The 18,276-nt window shown below is 40.8% G+C and overlaps 1 protein-coding gene across 1 annotated transcript in view; it reads left to right on the top strand.

Annotated features, from left to right (window-relative positions):
* Positions 1–18,276, top strand: part of vps13b (vacuolar protein sorting 13 homolog B) — a 322,535-nt gene that overhangs the window by 158,943 nt on the left and 145,316 nt on the right. Inside the window, exons 23-25 of the mRNA XM_022753222.1 lie at positions 6,342–6,576; positions 7,887–8,104; positions 14,029–14,232. Of these exons, the coding sequence (XP_022608943.1) occupies positions 6,342–6,576; positions 7,887–8,104; positions 14,029–14,232 (657 nt within the window). The remainder of the gene's footprint in view (positions 1–6,341; positions 6,577–7,886; positions 8,105–14,028; positions 14,233–18,276) is intronic.

The following is an 18,276-nucleotide window of genomic DNA, read 5'->3' as shown; positions in this document are numbered from 1 at the left end:
GGTGTTTTGGCTTGAAGCCAGAGGGTTTTTATTCTTTTTTTGCATGTCCTGTTCACTGTATGATGTATGTGTATGTGTGCCTTTGTAAATTTGTAAGTATGTCATTTGAGCATGTTTTCACAGTAAAAGCCCGGCACATGCAGCTTCATAAGGAGTTGATTGGCTTCAGGCTGTTTTTTAATGGAGATTTCCTGGTCAAAATTGAAAAGTGTTACCGCTGTTTTTGAAGTATATTAATAGAGTGTGTTGCAATTGACACACCATACCCCTGAATACACACAGAAACACACTGACATTGTCCCCCAGTGTTTTTTCCTGAATGAATCTGTCATTAGAGGCAGTGTGGAACTGGAGTGCAGTCCCAGGCTGCTGACGGTGAACTCCATTTGTTATGTTAATAGATTTTGTTTCACTTTGACAGGACATGATGTCATTGGACCAAAAGAATGAAGAATCATGACTCTTTGACTCTGAACCTTCTGTAACGACAGTCTGTGTATGGACACACCTGCCATTCTTAAACTTGTAACCAACAGGCAGCTTCAAAATTGCATATTTATTATAACCAATAATCAAATCTTTATACAATCTCCAGTCCTTCCACAGTCCTTCTCCTAATGTTTTTCAGCTCCTGATACCTTTCTTCTAATCAAACGTGGAAGTAAAACAGCACCTTTGTAAAAGCACATTCACAAAAGTGCTGCACACCCCTGCGTTGTATTTATTGTTTCTTGTACCTGAGTTATTTCCTGAGGCCATCTATCAGTCATCCTCTGCTGCAGTTGTATTCCACATTACACCGAACCCCACAGAGGGTAAGGTTGTGTAACAGTTATTCCACACTGCAATTATACTTCTGGCTTTCAGATATTATTTGTGCCCATTTCTATTTTTAAATTCATCTCAGAATTTTCCTTTTGTTGGAAAAGCTGCCTTTCCATGTGTCTACCCTAACATAGATCTACCCGAACAGAAAATAAATTTCCACTATCCTGTTATGGATAATAATCTAATTTAGTTTGCTGAACCTTGTAGGAGGCTTGTGAGTACAAAAACATGCAGCAAATGTGGCCTTTTGCCTCCGAAGCATGTCACGGAACAAACTGAGTTTTAGGCATACCTGTCAGTTTCTTGTCCTGTCCTGCACTAGACAGTGTGCATGCTTTCCCTCTCACACATACACATGCACACAAACACACACACACAAGTATACACAACCCTGGCATGTCTATCAGTTTGCAGTAGGGGGACATTGTCACACAGGCTAACTGCTTCCAGTGCTGTGTTTATTGGCCTGTTACAGGGCTGTTAAACACAATTTTGTGGAATACCAAACACAGTCCTGCACAACCTTAACTTTTACACTTGAAGCTGTGACATGAAACACACACGTACTCTTACTTCCCACTTTGACCTGTGAGTACAGAAAACATTTGAGTTTTTTTTCTGCTTTGTTTTGCTGTGTATGCAACCATGTCATAACCCTTAACACAAACATTGGATTCCCCTCTGGTCCCACCACCTCCTCTCCTCTCCTCTCCAGTTTCCCTATCCTCCCTTTGTGCCAGTCATCAGGTCTCCACACAGATTTTCCACCCTGAATCAATGCATGGTCATGATGAGAGACATGGACTCTAACAGCCAGGCCCAAGCAGAGAGGGAGAAAAGGACAGAGGCATGGGAGAGTAGGGTCGTGGAGGGATAGATGCTGTCAGGGGTTTTGGCAGCAGTTAAAGCAGTGATACACTGGGCTTAGATTGGGCCTGAGCTTGCCAGAGTTGAGCTCTGTCTCCTCACATCTAAATCGCACCCTTCTGAAGCTGAGCTCCATCTCCATCAATATCATATCATCATATGTTTTTAAATGTATTTTTCAAATCTCCAGATGGCATGTGGGTAATGATGAGTAATTCTCTAGACTACAAAGAGAGATATTTGGGGTGATTTCTACACCCATACCAATGTTAACAATGAGCTGTATGGGTTACTGGTATCAATTATCAGTCGTCATCAGACACACACGTCATCAAATGCGTCAGGCTCGTACAGTCTCTAACGGCGCCAAGTCAGTCAAATCGTTATGCTGCGTGATAAGTTTTCCAAAGTTAATTCCTGAGTTACCTAACATCTTCTGTTTATTAACATGTTCCTGTCCCATCCCTTGTGGTATCTGGCAATTTCTATTAGAGATATAGAAAATATGTCACAAATCCCAAAGTAACGTCTGGTAATACATAATAATCTGACCATAGGCTATTTCTCTGTTTGGAACACACAGTGTGTGTGCATGCGTGTGTGTGTGTGTGCGTGCGCACATGCTTTTCAAATCTCCTGCATCTTAGGTGCAGCAAAGGATAATTGAAATTGATTCTATGCACAATGAGATGTGCAGTCTCCCCCCTTACCTCTTCCAAGGAGATTCTCTCTCTGTCTGTTAGTAGGATATCTCATCCACTCACAAAATGTTATTCCATTTCTAATGGAACAAGTGATTCTAAACTATATTTTTAAAATCATTTCTCAGCATTGCAAAATTTTTAAACAGTTTCTCATAAACTATTGTGCTTGATTCAAAAAAGGTCTGGCACTTTTATCCCACGATTGTCTGTCACAGTGTGTATTTTACTACAGTTCAAGATGCAGATGAAATATTCCTAAACATTTTCTATTATTAATAAACAAATGTAGACAATTGTACAGCCTTGGCAGAGGCATGCACTCTCTTAATGCTTTCTAGTTCCCACTATATTTTGATCATACTTGTTTACCATGTTTGTCTTGGATGCAACTTTAGCCAGTGACTGTGTTGCCTCCTGGAGTCGGTATGTATTACAAAAAGTAGTGTGTTCATAGACTCTCTGGCCACACAGACTCTAGCATGATTTAATCCAGACCCTGGCAAGATATTTGAGGACCAATACAGTTATTCATCTGTTTGGTATAGCATTATTTCCCTTGTACTTCTGTGCCGTCACCCTCATTCTAGCAACTCTGTGTTTTGGAGTCAAATATTCATTATTGGCTTCAGCCTCTGGTGTGGAATACCCAATTCACTGCTGTCTTATCTACCACTTTGACCTAAACTCCCTCCCTCAAGAGAAAAGCAAATGTTGCTTTATTCACCGCCCTCGCCCTTGAATTGACTGGTGCATTGTTGCCATTGTGTATTACAGCGTTTTTGTTTCTGTGTTTTTTTGTGGCTTTTATTAGCTGTTACCCAAAGGGTGGGGGGAGAAAAAGCTTACCAAAGATTAGCTTTCTATCACCCAGATTTAGGACTGTAATGCCATTTTATTTTCCATTACAGACTGTGGCCCTTTGAAGCATTTGGAGCCTTTTTGCCGTGGTGTAAACATGTAGAAACAGCGGTCACTATGCCCAGTGAATACCATTCAATTTTTCGACTTTTTCCTCTGTTGTCATCTGTGAGATGTTATCTGATTATTGTTAGTATTTCACTGTGTGATGTGGCAAGTCTGTGGCTATCATACACTTGACATCATCTTTGGTTTTGTGTTGCCATGGAGAACAGCAGTAAAGCATTATAGTCATAAGCAAACACCACTAAGGGGTATTATATTATGTTTTATTGTACACATTCACTGTAACAATTATGGTGGTAACTTATGCAGTAGGCTCCCATTTTTATCTGCCCTGCTGTAGTTCTGAATTCATCTTTTTATGGCACAACCTGCTCTTAATACAGATAAACTTCCCTTTTGCTTTGCTTTTCAAAAACATTGGCTAACCTAAAGTATGTCACACGATTCACTTAACCTTTCCAAATAGTTATTTGGACAAAATCTACTGCATTTACAATTTTGCCAAAAAATATCCCACAAATGCCAGGACATTTTTTAATATAAAATGAAATATCTGGTGAAGTGAAGAATCTCACGTGTGTCTTTTCAAATGGAGACAGACGAGTTCCTTTAGTATTTAAACAGGATCAACGTTCATCAGTGAACATTTATTGTAGTGTTTAATATTTTCCTATGATTTTCTACAAGGTTGGACTCCCAAAGTTGGATATATGATGACAGATTTAGTCAACCATCAGATACTGTATAGGAACTAAAATAATTTAGGTAACTGTAGTTGGTCATTTACATTTCATCTGTATGGTAGAATAGCTGCGATCTGAAATGACCCATTTGAAACATCAAATGTTTAAGTATAAGATTACTTTCTGTATTTGTTATGATTGAACTTAGTGCATATGTTTATCTCTGACAGTGATAGGGTTAAGCTTTCACATGTATACAGACATATATGATGCCTTTGAACTACATTTGAGCTTGGTTCTGCATTATATTAGGCCTTAAGTGATTAGTCAATTAATCAAACTGTCAGTTGATTGAAAGTTAATCAATTCAAATCAATCAATGTTGATGTTGCTTTAATTAGTAATTTTTCAAACAAATATGCTAAAAATTTGCTTCGTAAATGTGAAGATTTGCTTCTTTTTCTCTGTTTCATGTCAGTGTTATTTGATTACTTTGTTTTTTTAAATGGTTGTTGAGAAAAACTAAGTAATATTAAGAGATCTTGTTGGGTTCTTGAAACTTGTTATAAAAATTCTTCTTTTCTTGCTGACATACTAAAAGTGATATTATAGTATAGGTAGATGAAGCGCGGTAATGGAAACATTATTGAATGCCATTGCTCCTGGGTTTTCCTTCCTGTCTCCTTATGTTCTACATACTGACACACCCAATTATTGAGTATCAGCCAGTACCATTGTTCAGAAAATATTATGATGGCTGAAAATAAATAGCCCAAGCCAAAGAAAAGAGGTAAGATGTAATAATGTGAAATAATGTGTATGACTAAACCAAGATGTCCAGCAGGAGAGCATTAGCCTCAGGCAGTGAGCTAAAGGTGCAGACCAGAGTCACAGTGTTAAACCCGGCGGTTTCCGTGTGTCTGCCTGCTTTACAGCTTAACCCTTCTAAGATCTGCAGCAGACCAGGCAGTGTCAGTGGATTTTCTTCCTGCGTGCCAGCTCTTAAAAAGGCCAAAGCCTTATGTGTCAGTGTGCAAAAGTGTTCAGATTTCAAACCCCCTTTGAAGAGTAATCAAAAGAGGAAGCAGCGTGAGATGAATGTGTAACCATAGCTGTGCCTCTCTTTTTCTCTCTTGCTCTCCTTCTCTCCATCTTTCTTTCTCTCTTTCACACTCTTTTTCTCCGTCTATGTCGTTCTCGCCCCCTCTCTCGACTCCCATGAAAGCTAGGAGAGCTGGGCTTCATATACAGGCCTGTCAGAGGTGTTCCAACATCTGTGTGTGTGATATTAGCAGAAGGTTGCACAAGTGTATATGCAGAATTATATGGAGGATGGGCGTGTGTGTATATGTGTATCTGCATTATGCACTGAAAATATATCACAGTATAGCAATGCTAATTGTCAATAATGGGCATTAAACTGAGGAGCTCTTACAGTATTTCTATAGTATTATCCTAGTCCCCCAGTGTGATTGAGACTAACATCTTTATCCACTCAAAGTTCATCAGACACTCTCACTGACGCACGCACACATGCACACATGCACGCATGCATGCAGAGTATCTGGCAGCACCTGCTGTCTGCCCCCTGGACCCTGTACTCCTCTCCTTTCTGTTAACTGGTCTTTTAAATCAGTGGAGCCCCAGTGTAATGGAAAAAGACACAAAAAAAAACATGAAGGCTCCGACAGGTTTAACACCGCTCGCTCTCTGGCTACTGGCTACTGACTTAATGGCTTGTAAATTTTGCTTTTTTTTTAACAGAAATATGTGAACAGAAATATGTGTGATACTATGCAGCTGGAATGGGTCTCAATCCCTTAAAAGAAAAAAAAAAGACCTCAAAAATGATTTAAGTTAAAGATTCAAATGTCAAAAGTCCTTCAAGTTGTAAAAGGTGTTCTGTTTCCTAGATATGGAATTTCACATTGGTTTTAAATGGGCATTCAAAGTCTCAAATTCTTCTTTTAAATGTTTTTGAAGACAAATCCTTTTCTCCAAAGCAGTACTGAAACTAATATGCATAATATTAGTGCATATACAGTAATGGTCTAATAATAATATTTAACTAAGTTTAGTTTGAAAGGTTTGACAGGAAAGGTTTATTAAGCATGTTTAGTCTTTTCCAGCAACACCCACTGTTGTGCACACATTCTTTATTAGGTCCTTTCCATTGCAATCCAAGTCGTCTAATGTTGACTCAGAGCTGCGCCCCTTGAGCCCCTTAGCTCACTGAAAATGATCTTGGGAGGCAGGTGGCTGGTCACTGATCAAGTTACACTGAATTGATTAACATGATTTTTTTATGTCCTATATTTTTCTCTTCCCTCTCCAGTTGGAGCTACAGTCATGCTGTGTGTTCTTGCCTAATGACAGCCTCCCCTCCCCGAGCACCATCATCTGCGGTGACATTCCCGGCACCGTCCGTAGCTGGTACCACAACCAGCCCTCTATGCCGGGGACTCTGGTAGTCTGCCTGCCCCAAATCAGTGTCCTCAGTGCTGGACATAAGTATATGGAACCGCTGCAGGAGCTACCCTTCGTGGTCTCCAAGCCCATCCTGGAGGAAGGTAGGCTTTCATACTGTATCTAATGAAATCTCAACTTAAATTACAATCATTAGAATGTTTGAAGAACGCACAGCCAGACACACAAAGCACCACATGACCTGGTGTCAAAAAGACTGATTTGAAAGTTTAAATGAGAAAACAAAATGTAAGACTTTGGAAAACAATGATAGTGATAGGTTCATAGGTGAAAGATGGGAGTCTTGGAAAGTAAATTTCAATGGGTGGGGAAAATTTACTTAGGTTTTATTACGAATGAATTTGCTTTTATTAATAATTGAAATTAATGGTTTCATGATAGTAATAGGCTACATAATGTGAATTCATCATCATTATGGCCTTTTCAACACTGAACAAACCTTTGACCCTCTGTTACTCATTTACCATGACAAAAGACAAACAAACTTAAGTAGAGCGACTTTGAGAAATAGATCTCACACATGTGGTTTGCACACCTGGTAGAGTTAACATAAGCAACACTCAGACGGTTGAGCAGTGTTTTCTCTTTAGAAGAAGAAAAAATGGGCCACCCTCCTTTTTTTCTCTCAACTCTTCAATGACATCAGCATTGGGCATACAGATTTTAAAAACAGAGGAGAAAGAAAAACGACAGCAAAAACAGTGACATCAGCAGCCTTGTCAATGTTGCCGTTAAAATTAACAACCCGTGCTTTTAGTAATTCATTCCTACACTTTGAAAAACTCTTCATCTCTCATTCTCAATTCTCCGAATCAAAGCGTCCTACCCACAGTGCGTGGGAAATGTGCTCTTCATGGCCCTGTGCTAGTGAACAAGTTCCCTTTGCTGTGTAAGATGGGTCTACCAGGGTCGGCAAGTTAACACATTCAAGTGCTCCAAGGGTGGCATCTTGTCTCAAACCCACACATTTAGAATACACCTTCACTTTACAGTGTATTTTGATGGGATCAGCTACTCCTTATTGAGTGTAGAAGGTTCTTTCTAAGACAGACTACTCCTCCTTAGTATTTCTTTAATGAAGATTTCTCAGCAGTTAGCTTTGATTTTAAGTGGAAGGTAAGTGGAAATAAAAATCAAGTTGTCATAATGTTTTTGATAAAGAGCATTGCTGACGTATCCTTCTGATCCTTTAATCCATAGCATTTTTTCTCTTCCCTCCAATTTCACAATTACTTGGCTTGTGTTCTTTGCTTCCCCTTCACATGACGTCTCTCTCTCATCCTGCCTGCTCCTCTTGATCTCAGCCAATATCTCTCATGCTCTTTCTCTTGCTGTTTCATCGCTCTCCCACTTTTTTATGTAACCTTTTTCCTTTTCTTATATCTACCATCAGGTGATGCCTTCCCATGGACAATAAGCCTGAGTCAGTTTAGCGTGTACACACTGCTGGGGCAGCAGCGAAGCCTGAGTCTATTGGAGCCTATGGGCTGTACCTCCACACTGGCCGTCACGTCCCATAAGCTGCAGAGCTGTTCTGAAGGCAGGCACTCTTTTGTTGTCTGCCTCCATGTTGATCTGCAACCTGTCCACGTCAAGTGCTCCAACCCTCAGGTCAGTCAGACAGTCCTGAACATCTTCTAAGTCATTAGAATTACATGTATATTTATACAAATCATCCCCTTGTAAATATCCTGAAATATGAACACACAGAGCCTGGCAGGAAGATCCTGCCTCCGCATGATTTTCTGATATAGATTGACTCCAATAAACAAACTGCCTCATCTTCTTACCTCGTATAATTTTCATGAAAATGAAAGTGTAAACAAAAGAGTGTTGCCTTGTTTGTTTTGGTCAAACATTTTGAGCTCTGAGTGCAGGAGAGCGGGGAATTGCGAGACTCATTATCATTGTTTTACAGTCTGTTATTATGTTTTGGTGAGAGCATGATGAATATGGACAGATTGGATACGAACATGTTTGTCTCCCGGTTTGGTCTTTGTGTTGTTTATCATCGTGCTGTTACAGGGCTATAATCACATCTACATGTACCATTACACATGTTTTGTTTTTTCTCAATTGAATTAGCTGTATCGAATTAGTTTCCTCTGTAAACACTTAATTGGGGCGACCTTTTGAGTGGTCACACTGTTAAATGTCTCCAACCGCAGTGATGGGCCATGGTGATATTGAAGGGAACTGGTACAGAAACAAATGAAAGGCCTTAATCTGTTGGTGGTGAAAACTTTCCCAGAGATGAGGAAAACAGGTCGTTTACTGAGGGAAAGTTTCTTTTCTTTCTTCTTTCTTTCTCCCTTTCAAATGGAGTGCCTGTGTCTGGCAAAGCTGGGAAGCCTTATTGCGATTATATGATGACTCATTATTAGTTTTTGGGTTGAATGAAAACTTCTCTTCTCCTCTCTTCTCTTCTCTTCTCTTCTCCACCATCACAGTTCCCCTGCTCTCTCTTCCCATCTGTTCACCTCCCCTCTTTCTTTCCCTCCTCTGTATAAATTTCTGACTCGAGGGGGGTTATAAGCTAATACCATTTCAAGCCATGCAGCAACTCTTTAAGAACTGCTGCCAGAGCAACCCCACCCTCTTCAGAACAAAACAGACCTCACACTACTTTGTCCTCTTTCTAATTAGCATTGCCACTTGTGGGAATGTATATGGGATTCTGCACAACATAGTCAGATAAAAACACTGATGTGTGTCTAGTTACATCCAGTATTTCAAAATGAACAAATTATTATTGCACTTGCATTATTATTGCAATTTAATACACTGAAAAAACGTGAAAACAAATAAAACCAAAGAGTTTGGACTCTTAACTCCTCCTTGCGTCTAAACCCTCATAGATGTGACATTAAAATTATTTTACGTAACATTAGATGGAATTCTTCAAAGGTATTTGTAGAATCTGGGGAGAAATGCTTGAGTTTAAACATTTTTTTACACTTTAAAGCTAGCAACAGGTGTTGTAGGGTGTGTGGTTTTAATGTTTAAAATCACAAAAACAAGTGTGTCTGCTCACATGAATATGCATGTTTCTGAATGGATTTTGGAGAAAATACAAGGGTACCAATGCAGCTAAGATAGGAAGTGAGGTAAGTGTCTTTGACAGGGTGAGAAAAACATTAAGAGTAAAATAAAGTATAAGCTGGAGAAAAGAGTGTGAGCAAAAAAGAGACCAGTGCATGCAGACACATTGTGCACACCCACATGCACTAAAACCACATGGGAACCTTCAGCTTTTTTGCTTTCCAACATATGTTCACTTTAATGCAGAACACCCAAGGTGAACTGTCACATCCAGGAACAGAGTGGGACACACACACACAAACACACACACACACACATACACTCAAGTCAAGACAAGTTCTTGTTCCATACTGTAGAGTCATTTCATGTATGCCAGTAACTGTTTTAACTGTTGACCACCGTCATTCCTCCTGTCCCTTTTCCTAAGATAACTTTTAATGGTGATCACATCAAAGCTTATTTTTCACACTAAATGTGTCTCCAATCTGAGTTTGTGTGTCTGTGTCAATGATTCATGTGGGTGTGAGAAAGATGTCAGAAGATGTCAGAAGGATGGGGTTAGTAGCTGCAGTTTACGACCACCTTGAAATCAGCAGACACACACACTGCAACAGTTTGCTTTGATCTTTTACACATAACTGCATGGCATTTCAGTGAACACATACCCCCCACACCCACACACACACACACATACATGTCTGTACACATGAACACACAGCGTTACCACACATACTCGACAATATGTCACTTATGTGAAGTTTCTATGTAAACTGTGCTTAGATAAAGGCACACGAACACTCACAATATGCATGATCACCAGTCCTTCATCTGTGTGTATTTATGAATGACTGTGGAAGCCTCTGTTCAGTCTCCAGTTTGTACTACTGCAGCCTAGCAGGCCTCCTGATCTGCAGATGACAGGTCTTTGGAGAACCCAGCCCTCCAAATGTTCTGCTCACTTCCCAAATCATGAATTGTGGCATCTGTATCGTGAGCTCATGTAAGTGTGTGTGTGTTACTGACTAGCATAGACTACTTTTTCAGACTAAAGACGGGTTGTCCAATCAGGGACAAAAGCCCCGTCCCCAATTGGGGAAATAGCTAGTATTTACAATAATGTCGAGTACACTGCTCAAAAAAATTAAGGGAACACTCAAATCACACATCATATCTTAATGAATGAATAATTCAAGTTGAAAATCTTTACTGATGTAAATTGTATAATTTGTTGAGAACAAAATGACGTAACAACGCTCAATGGAAACCAAAATCATCAACCCACTGAGAGCTGGACTCACAATCGCACTGAAAATCAAAGTAAAAAACTGAAATCACAGGCTGATCCAACATGAATTTCATCACGGCAACTCATAATATGTCTCAGTAGTGTGTATGGCCCCTGCATCCCTGTATGCACTCCCAACAATGTATTGGCATGCTCTTGATGAGTGGCGGATGGTGTCCTGGGGGATCTCCTCCCAGACCTGGATCAGGGCATCAGTGAGCTCAGTCTGTGGCGGTACTTGGCGGCGTCGGATGCACCGATACATAACGTCCCATAGGTGCTCAATTGGATTTAGGTCAAGGGAACGTGAGGGCCAGTCAATGGCATCAACGCCTTCATCATCCAGGAACTGCCTACACACTCTGGCCACATGAGGCCGGGCATTGTCCTGCACCAGGAGGAACCCAGGGCTGCACCAGCGTCAGGTCTGACCATCGCTCTGAGGATTTCATCCCGGTGCCTAACAGCAGTCAGGGTACCGTTGACTATGACATGGAGGTCTGTGCGACCCTCCAAGGATCTGCCTCCCCAGACCATCACTGACCCACCGCTAAACCGGTCATGCTGGATGATGTTACAGGCAGCATAACGTTCACCACGGCGTCTCCAGACTCTTTCACGTCTGTCACATGATCTCAGTGTGAACCTGCTCTCATCTGTGAAGAGAACAGGACGCCAATGGCCGACCTGCCAATTCTGATGTTCTCTGGCGAATGCCAATCGAGCTGCACGTTGCTGGGCTGTGAGCACAGGTCCCACTAGAGGACGTGGCGAAACAGATTCACAGTCACTTGTTCTTCCTAAATGGACAGATTGATATCCCTGAAGTTTAAGTGAGTTGGTGTTATATTGTGATGATTAAGTGTTCCCTTCATTTTTTTGAGTAGTGTAGATAGAAAATAAAAACATCAGTTAAAAAAAGACAATTCAAATCAAAACAATTAATGATTAATTAATAAATAATGTAATGACAAGAATCAATTAAAACGGGTACAAACAAATTGGTTAAACAAGAAGGTTAGAGATTAACAATCTAAAGTTACCAAGAGGCACCAAGTAATACATTTTGCTCATTTTTGGCTAAGGCGATACAAGGGTTAGGGTCAGGGGTTGGGGTAAGTCTTCACGAAATGAATTCAAGTCTATGTAATGTCCCCAAAAGTAACCTATGAAAATGTTTGTGTGAGCATGCGTGTTTGACCCACTAGCCTGACAGCAGTAGCTGATGTGAACCAAATGACCCTACATTCCACTAAACATTGACTTCATGCATAGGTTGTAGATGGAGGATGGAGGTGGCAGAGGGAAGATAAGAGATGGAAGAGGAAGATATAGAGTCTAGTAAGGATGGTGAGAAAGACAAAGTGGAATATGCAGACAAATTATGAAATGGTGCAATTGTAGAACTGCATCATAGGGGCGCCCTGATGGCTCGCCTTGTAGAGCGTATACCACTATCAAGGATGAGTCTTTACTGCTGCAGCCTGTGTTCAAATCCAGCCTTGGCCCTTTGCTGTATGTCATCCTCTCTCTCTCCCTGCCTCTCCTCTCCATCTCTACTGTCTGTATCAAATAAAAAAGAAATGCTGAAAAAAATCTCATCATAAAACTAGGGACAAGACTTAAACAGACACTAAAACAGAGATCATGCAATGACCCCATCATTCATTTGACCCTTACACTTCTTCCCTTTTCTCCTCTACGCGCCATTCTTTACTCTCTTCCACCACATCTGCTGTTGAGTGCAGTAGGCCTTGTTGTGCTTGGTTGGACTTCCACGCCCCAGACTCTCAGAGAAGGGAGAGTGGAGCCATATCTCTCCTGCCGGCAATTCAGTTCGGTTGGGTATGGCAGACAGCTGTTGGCCCTGTCCCTGGATGGCTGCTGGATCGGCGTTAGCAGCTCTTCCTGGACATGTTTGAAATGGCCCAGCTGCAATGTATTGTGCTTCTTTTCATTTGATTTATGCTTATTTATGGAAGGCCTCCCTGTAATGTGTGCGCTAACAGGCGTGCATGTGTGTGAGCGAGCAATAACGAATAAAACTGTGTTTGGAGAAGAGAAAGCTATTTTTCTGTGTGTGCTCATGTGTCTGTGCACCTTTACTTTTGAGGGACCCTCAGTGGTGGGGGTGTTTGGGGTTACTTGGCTGCAGAAGCGAAGCATTTGAAATCCAAAAATTAGCTCACTGTAAAAGAGCGCATTTCTCCCTCTCTTTCCCTGTCTCTCTTCTTTAAAGAACACTGAGTGAATGCATGAATAACTGAAAGCATCACATCACATTCCCCTGCCTTCCCCTCATGTTTTCCACTCTTGTTTTTGGCTTTGTTGTTGTTTAAAGCTAAGGCCTCTTTTCATGTGAACACATGATAAATAGTTGAGAACACTTGACACTGAGCCTTCACTTTTTCCTAACTGTGGTGAGTTTTTCAGGGGAAATTGATGACACAAGTTAACTTTCCTCTGTGGGTGTTTCTTTGGAGTTTTGTTGTTATGGATAACAAATTTGTACAGTGAAGCACGTGTATGAGCATGCTGTGCCTTTCGAATAATCACCCATCGAATGGAAACACGAACACAGGTTTTGAATTACATTTGTGAAGTGAGGCCTTTCTGAATGACAAGTACAAAGTCTAAAATAGTGTTAGGTTGGTGAGTGAAAGAAATTGGAATGGATAGTGGTCCATTTATGGCAAATATTTCCTCCTTCTTTCTCTCCATCTCTCTCAACTTTAACTAGGTTTAGTGTCACATAACCAGATAGCTGCCAAGCAAAATCATGCTAATGGCCTTAGAAGTCAGAACTACATGAGAACTCCCAAGTGCAGCTGCTTGAGTCAGACCTTGGCAAAAATACATTTGAATCTGGTTTCAAATATTAAGACTACTTGTGGTGTGTTCGGTTTATCTTTTTAAGGGGTTCAATTGGCACAGTAGACTTGATGCATCGAAATCATATTCAGCTGTACTGTAGTTGTCAGTTTTTGTGAATAAATCTGTGTTTACATGTGTGTATAATTAGAAATAGTAACTAGATTTAGATAAGAATCCTGCATTATACCTTTTCATTGTATTAGAGTACATTAAATTACATTTGAGCCCAACTAATGTGAAATACACGATTCCGTCAGTGTACTGTATCTAGCTTTGTGACTTATAGTTTTCTCTCTCTGTTTTTCTCTTCTTATCTGCTTCTGTCACTCTCCAGGTTCAGTTGTTGTATGAACTCCTCCTCAGCTGGAGCTCTACGTGGGCTCGTCTCCAGAGGCATGGCATCTTGCGTCAGACCTCCAGCATCCCAGAACCCCCTGCTGGTGCTGCACCATCCTCCCCAGTGCGCAGCAGTGCTGGCACTGCTCTGCCAGACACCAGCACCTGCAGCCCCTCTGCAGATTTTGGCTCCCCCACTGAGGTTTGTATTTCTCACGCAGCTACATATTTCATTTTGTCAGTTCACTGTTTCTTTGGTTTTTTTTTTATGAATTATGAAAATCATCTGCACATCTAAATTGTGGTTTTTCATATGGACCAGAATTCTCAATCAAATAGAGAAAAAAAAAAACTTGCACCACCGTCAATGCATCATGGAAGGGGACCTAATTTACTCTCACTCTTCACAGTGTAATTAAGTCATTCATTCACTTTGTGTACTTTTACATGTGTGCTTTTTATCTTACTGCTGCTGTTGCGCCTTCTGCCATATTACACAGCACACTATCAGCCACTTTTGAGCTTGTGTTTTTCCAGTATTGCTTCCTTCACGTTGTGCTACTTGATTAATAAGAGGCCTAATGACTACACCCTGCCAACACCCGACTATTAGTCTTTTTTTCATCTAAGGTGCTGTGAGTCATGCAGTAACACATGCTATTTAAGCCTTTGTTGTATACATAATGCTGCTGCTGATTTATGGTTTTTGATTTGGTAGTTTTTATTGTTATGAGTAGTTGAGTCAGTGCTAACACATGCAATTTGTCTAAAAAAATATGTTTTGTTTGGGAAGAATTTTCAAAGCTGGAAAAATCTCCTCAGTGCTTGTGTTTCTTGTATTGTTTCATACCCAGAGCAGATACCCCAGATAGGCTATGAGCTCTGTTTGATTCATGTAAGCTGGCCTTTGATTGAGTATAAACCTGCCCCTTAATTTGGGGAAAACAATAACCTGTATTTACATTTTTTCGCTCAGATAAAATATGAAACCCAGAGAGCGAAGTATAAATTATAGCAGTACATGCAGGCATGTTCAAAGCCAATGGAAAAATTTCAGTCAGAGTTTTTAGGGGGAAACAACAAATGTTGAGTGTTATTTTTCCTTTCGTCCCTAGGTGATGGTGCTTATCCCAGGCTTAGGTAATGTGGCAGGTGTTTTTTCTTCTGTCTAGTACAGTAGCAGCAGCAATGACAAGCTGGGGGTCCATGACCTTGGGGCCTTGGCCAACAGGGCCTTGTGTAATATGTGTATGTTCATGTGAAGTAGGAATATAGGATGCAAAAAAATGATGGTGGTGATGAGTGTTTATGTTGTTAAGTGGCTGCAACCAGGTTGTAATGCTCTTTGACCACCAGGGCCTTGGATCACAGCACTGTGTGTGATGTGGTGTGTGTGTGTGTGTGTGTGTGTGTGTGTGTGTGTGTGTGTGTGTGTGTGTGTGTGTGTGTGTGTGTGTGTGTGTGTGTGTGTGTGTGTGTGTGGGTGTGCGTGTGCGTGTGCGTGCGTGCGAGAGAGAGAGAGCATACTGAAAAATGTGTTTCGTGTATCATGTGCATCTGTGTCTTCATTTCTGTGCGATTGACATGTATTTGTTCTTGCATTGTTTGTGGACCCATGGAAGTTGGCAACAGTTCAGTATGGCAGTGAAGGCTCGATGGTGCAGTGCAGATATAAAAAGGCCGCAGTGACCCCTGCCCACTTGTCACTGTTTAACTAAGTACAAACACTGGTAGAAGTGTTTAGTCCTCTGGGAGGCTGGATGATTGAGCAAGAATGTAGGAGCTGCTTGATAAGTCTCAGCAGTAGTGGTAGCAGTCTCTCCGCAACAACCCTGCTCCCCCACCCTTCTGTCCTGCTCTTCAACTACATTCACACCACACCCCTCAAACCCTCTGCCCCCACAGCCCCTTCCAAACGTTTCCTCCCCCCTCTGCTATTACACCAAACCAAAATTCTGTGACATTTTCATATACATTGGTTTGCTAGTATTTATTATATATTTTCTTTCCTTCTCATGAAGTCCCTTTATTCATCATATGTTTTATTTCTCTTTCCTCTCATGTTGATCCCAACCTGACAGAATTCTCTAATAAGCCTTAATCCACCCTCGACACCAAATTTTGAGCCTGACCATAGCCTGAAAAAAGTTCTGTCCTCGCCTGACTAAAGCCTGACCACCTCCAACTGCAACCTACAAAACAAAGACTCTCTAAAAACCTAAAAGCACTCATCAACAATAAGCACTAATCATCTGTTATAATGACACCTAACATGACATCACGCCTAAAAATGATTAGAAATGGATGTCAACACTTGATGGGAACACTCAGGTCCTGTCACCTGTCAGATATTGCATTTTTTTTTCTTTTTATATCTCTGCAATTATTTATCTTCCTATTCTGTCTTTCCTATGTCCATGCTTTATTCCATCTCTCCCACTTCCCCTTCTTCTCCTATTTATTTTTTATCTGTAGATTTCTTCCGCCTCTCTCACTTTATTGTTTCCTTCTTTAATCTTTACTTTTCTCTAAAGCCTTCCTTTGCACTCTCCAACCTTTTTCTCCATCCTTTCTCTTGTTCCTAAATCATTCTCTCTTTCCACTCTTCTTTCATAATATGCCTTTTCCTCCATCTTTCTTTGACACTTCCCAGCCTGCTGTTGTCTTCCAATGTTTGGGTCTCTCTGATGAGCAAAGACAAACTCTGCAGAGAAAATAAACCCGGATCCTCAGCCCGTTTACAGCGCAGAGGCCCAGGAATTAAATTGTATACTTTACAACTTGGCCTGTGGAGGTGTGGGAAAATAGCTCCCTCTTAGAATGTGTGTGTTTGGGGCCCCAATCTGGCAGCTCAGGAACATGGCAGAGCCCACCTCTACCTACACCACAGCACCACATCTGTTCTTCAAGGCTTCACCTTGATAAGAGGAGGGGAGGTTCTTACACTGATGAAGACATGAACTTTGGCTTTTTGGAAGTAATTAGTGATCGTAAAACCTGACTAACTTTTGCTGAGCTGCATCTACAGCGACCCCTGTGGCCACAACTGGTGATTACAGGATGTTGGCGCATTAAATTCTGTTGAGCCACGAGCAGTGAAGGGCAGTGGAAGCAGGGTGCCTCAAGCAGCTGACAACTCACAGAGAAAACTCAGCCTATCAATCACTCAGGCAACAAACACAAAATCATCATCTCAGCACAACCCAGTAATCACACTTTCCACCCAGGTCACAACTATTCTGATTATTGTGACTGAAAACATCTGAACCCACAGCAGCTGTGTGCTAAGGGGTAGTTGCTAGGAGCTAGCTTCATACTTACTGAATGATTAACAACAGTGACGGGTCTTCCCTCAGCAGGGGTGACAACTCAAGCCATGGCAACGGGCAGTTATTGAGTAACCCAACATGTGAATATAATCTGCTAACATTACGATCCATATCATCTACTGACACCATGGAGAATAGTCTGGTGGCTGCTAGTATGTAGCTTAGCTCTTTTAGCTCGCAGTACATTACAAATTCTTGTTGATGTCCGGTAGTAGTGTAGGCTATATATCTTAGCTCTGCCCAGCTAAATTAAGAATACAGTATGAGGCCTGTTAATCTGGAATTTAGCTCTGTTGATTATGTTCTTAATTACATATTGATGAGATGACGAGCTAACAAGCAACTGTACCAAAGAATGTATGTCATTGAAAGGTCTAATAAATGAAGGGAACACATTGGGATGACAATAAATGCAGTTACAATTAGAGGTAAGATTATAACAAAATAAACTAGAGCCTAGACTATGAGGTAATTTTTGTAATTTAGTGTTATATACACTTCCACTTAATAAAAGTCTTAACTTTCTTTTTTTTCCCCAAACCAAACAAACCACTTGAACACAGTAAACAGTGCATAGAAGAAGCCTGTGTTAGAATTCACATTACTAGTAGAATAAAGCAGATGACATCACATATGACGGTATTTCTCAGCCAGCACATCCTGAAAGGGGTTGTAGCTAACCATTTTAGAAAAAGTAGCATTTAGAGGCCAAAACAAATGAAGCAGTGGGTTTGGTACATTCAAAATCTAACTTTTGTTTTTTTATGAGAAAGACTTTACTTTCTGCACATTTAAAAGTTACATAATCTCAGTTTTAATTTATAAAATGTAGATACCCTGGATTTTGACAACTCCAGTGAAACCATTAAGAAATACAGCCTCTGGTTTTGTTTATTCATTTAAAGCCATTCACATGA

The sequence above is a fragment of the Seriola dumerili genome, unplaced genomic scaffold, assembly GCF_002260705.1.
Source record: "Seriola dumerili isolate Sdu_G_001 unplaced genomic scaffold, Sdu_1.0 BDQW01000191.1, whole genome shotgun sequence".
Lineage (NCBI taxonomy): Eukaryota > Metazoa > Chordata > Actinopteri > Carangiformes > Carangidae > Seriola > Seriola dumerili.
Note: the sequence above shows the minus strand (reverse complement) of the source record. Positions and strands in the feature narration are given on the sequence as shown.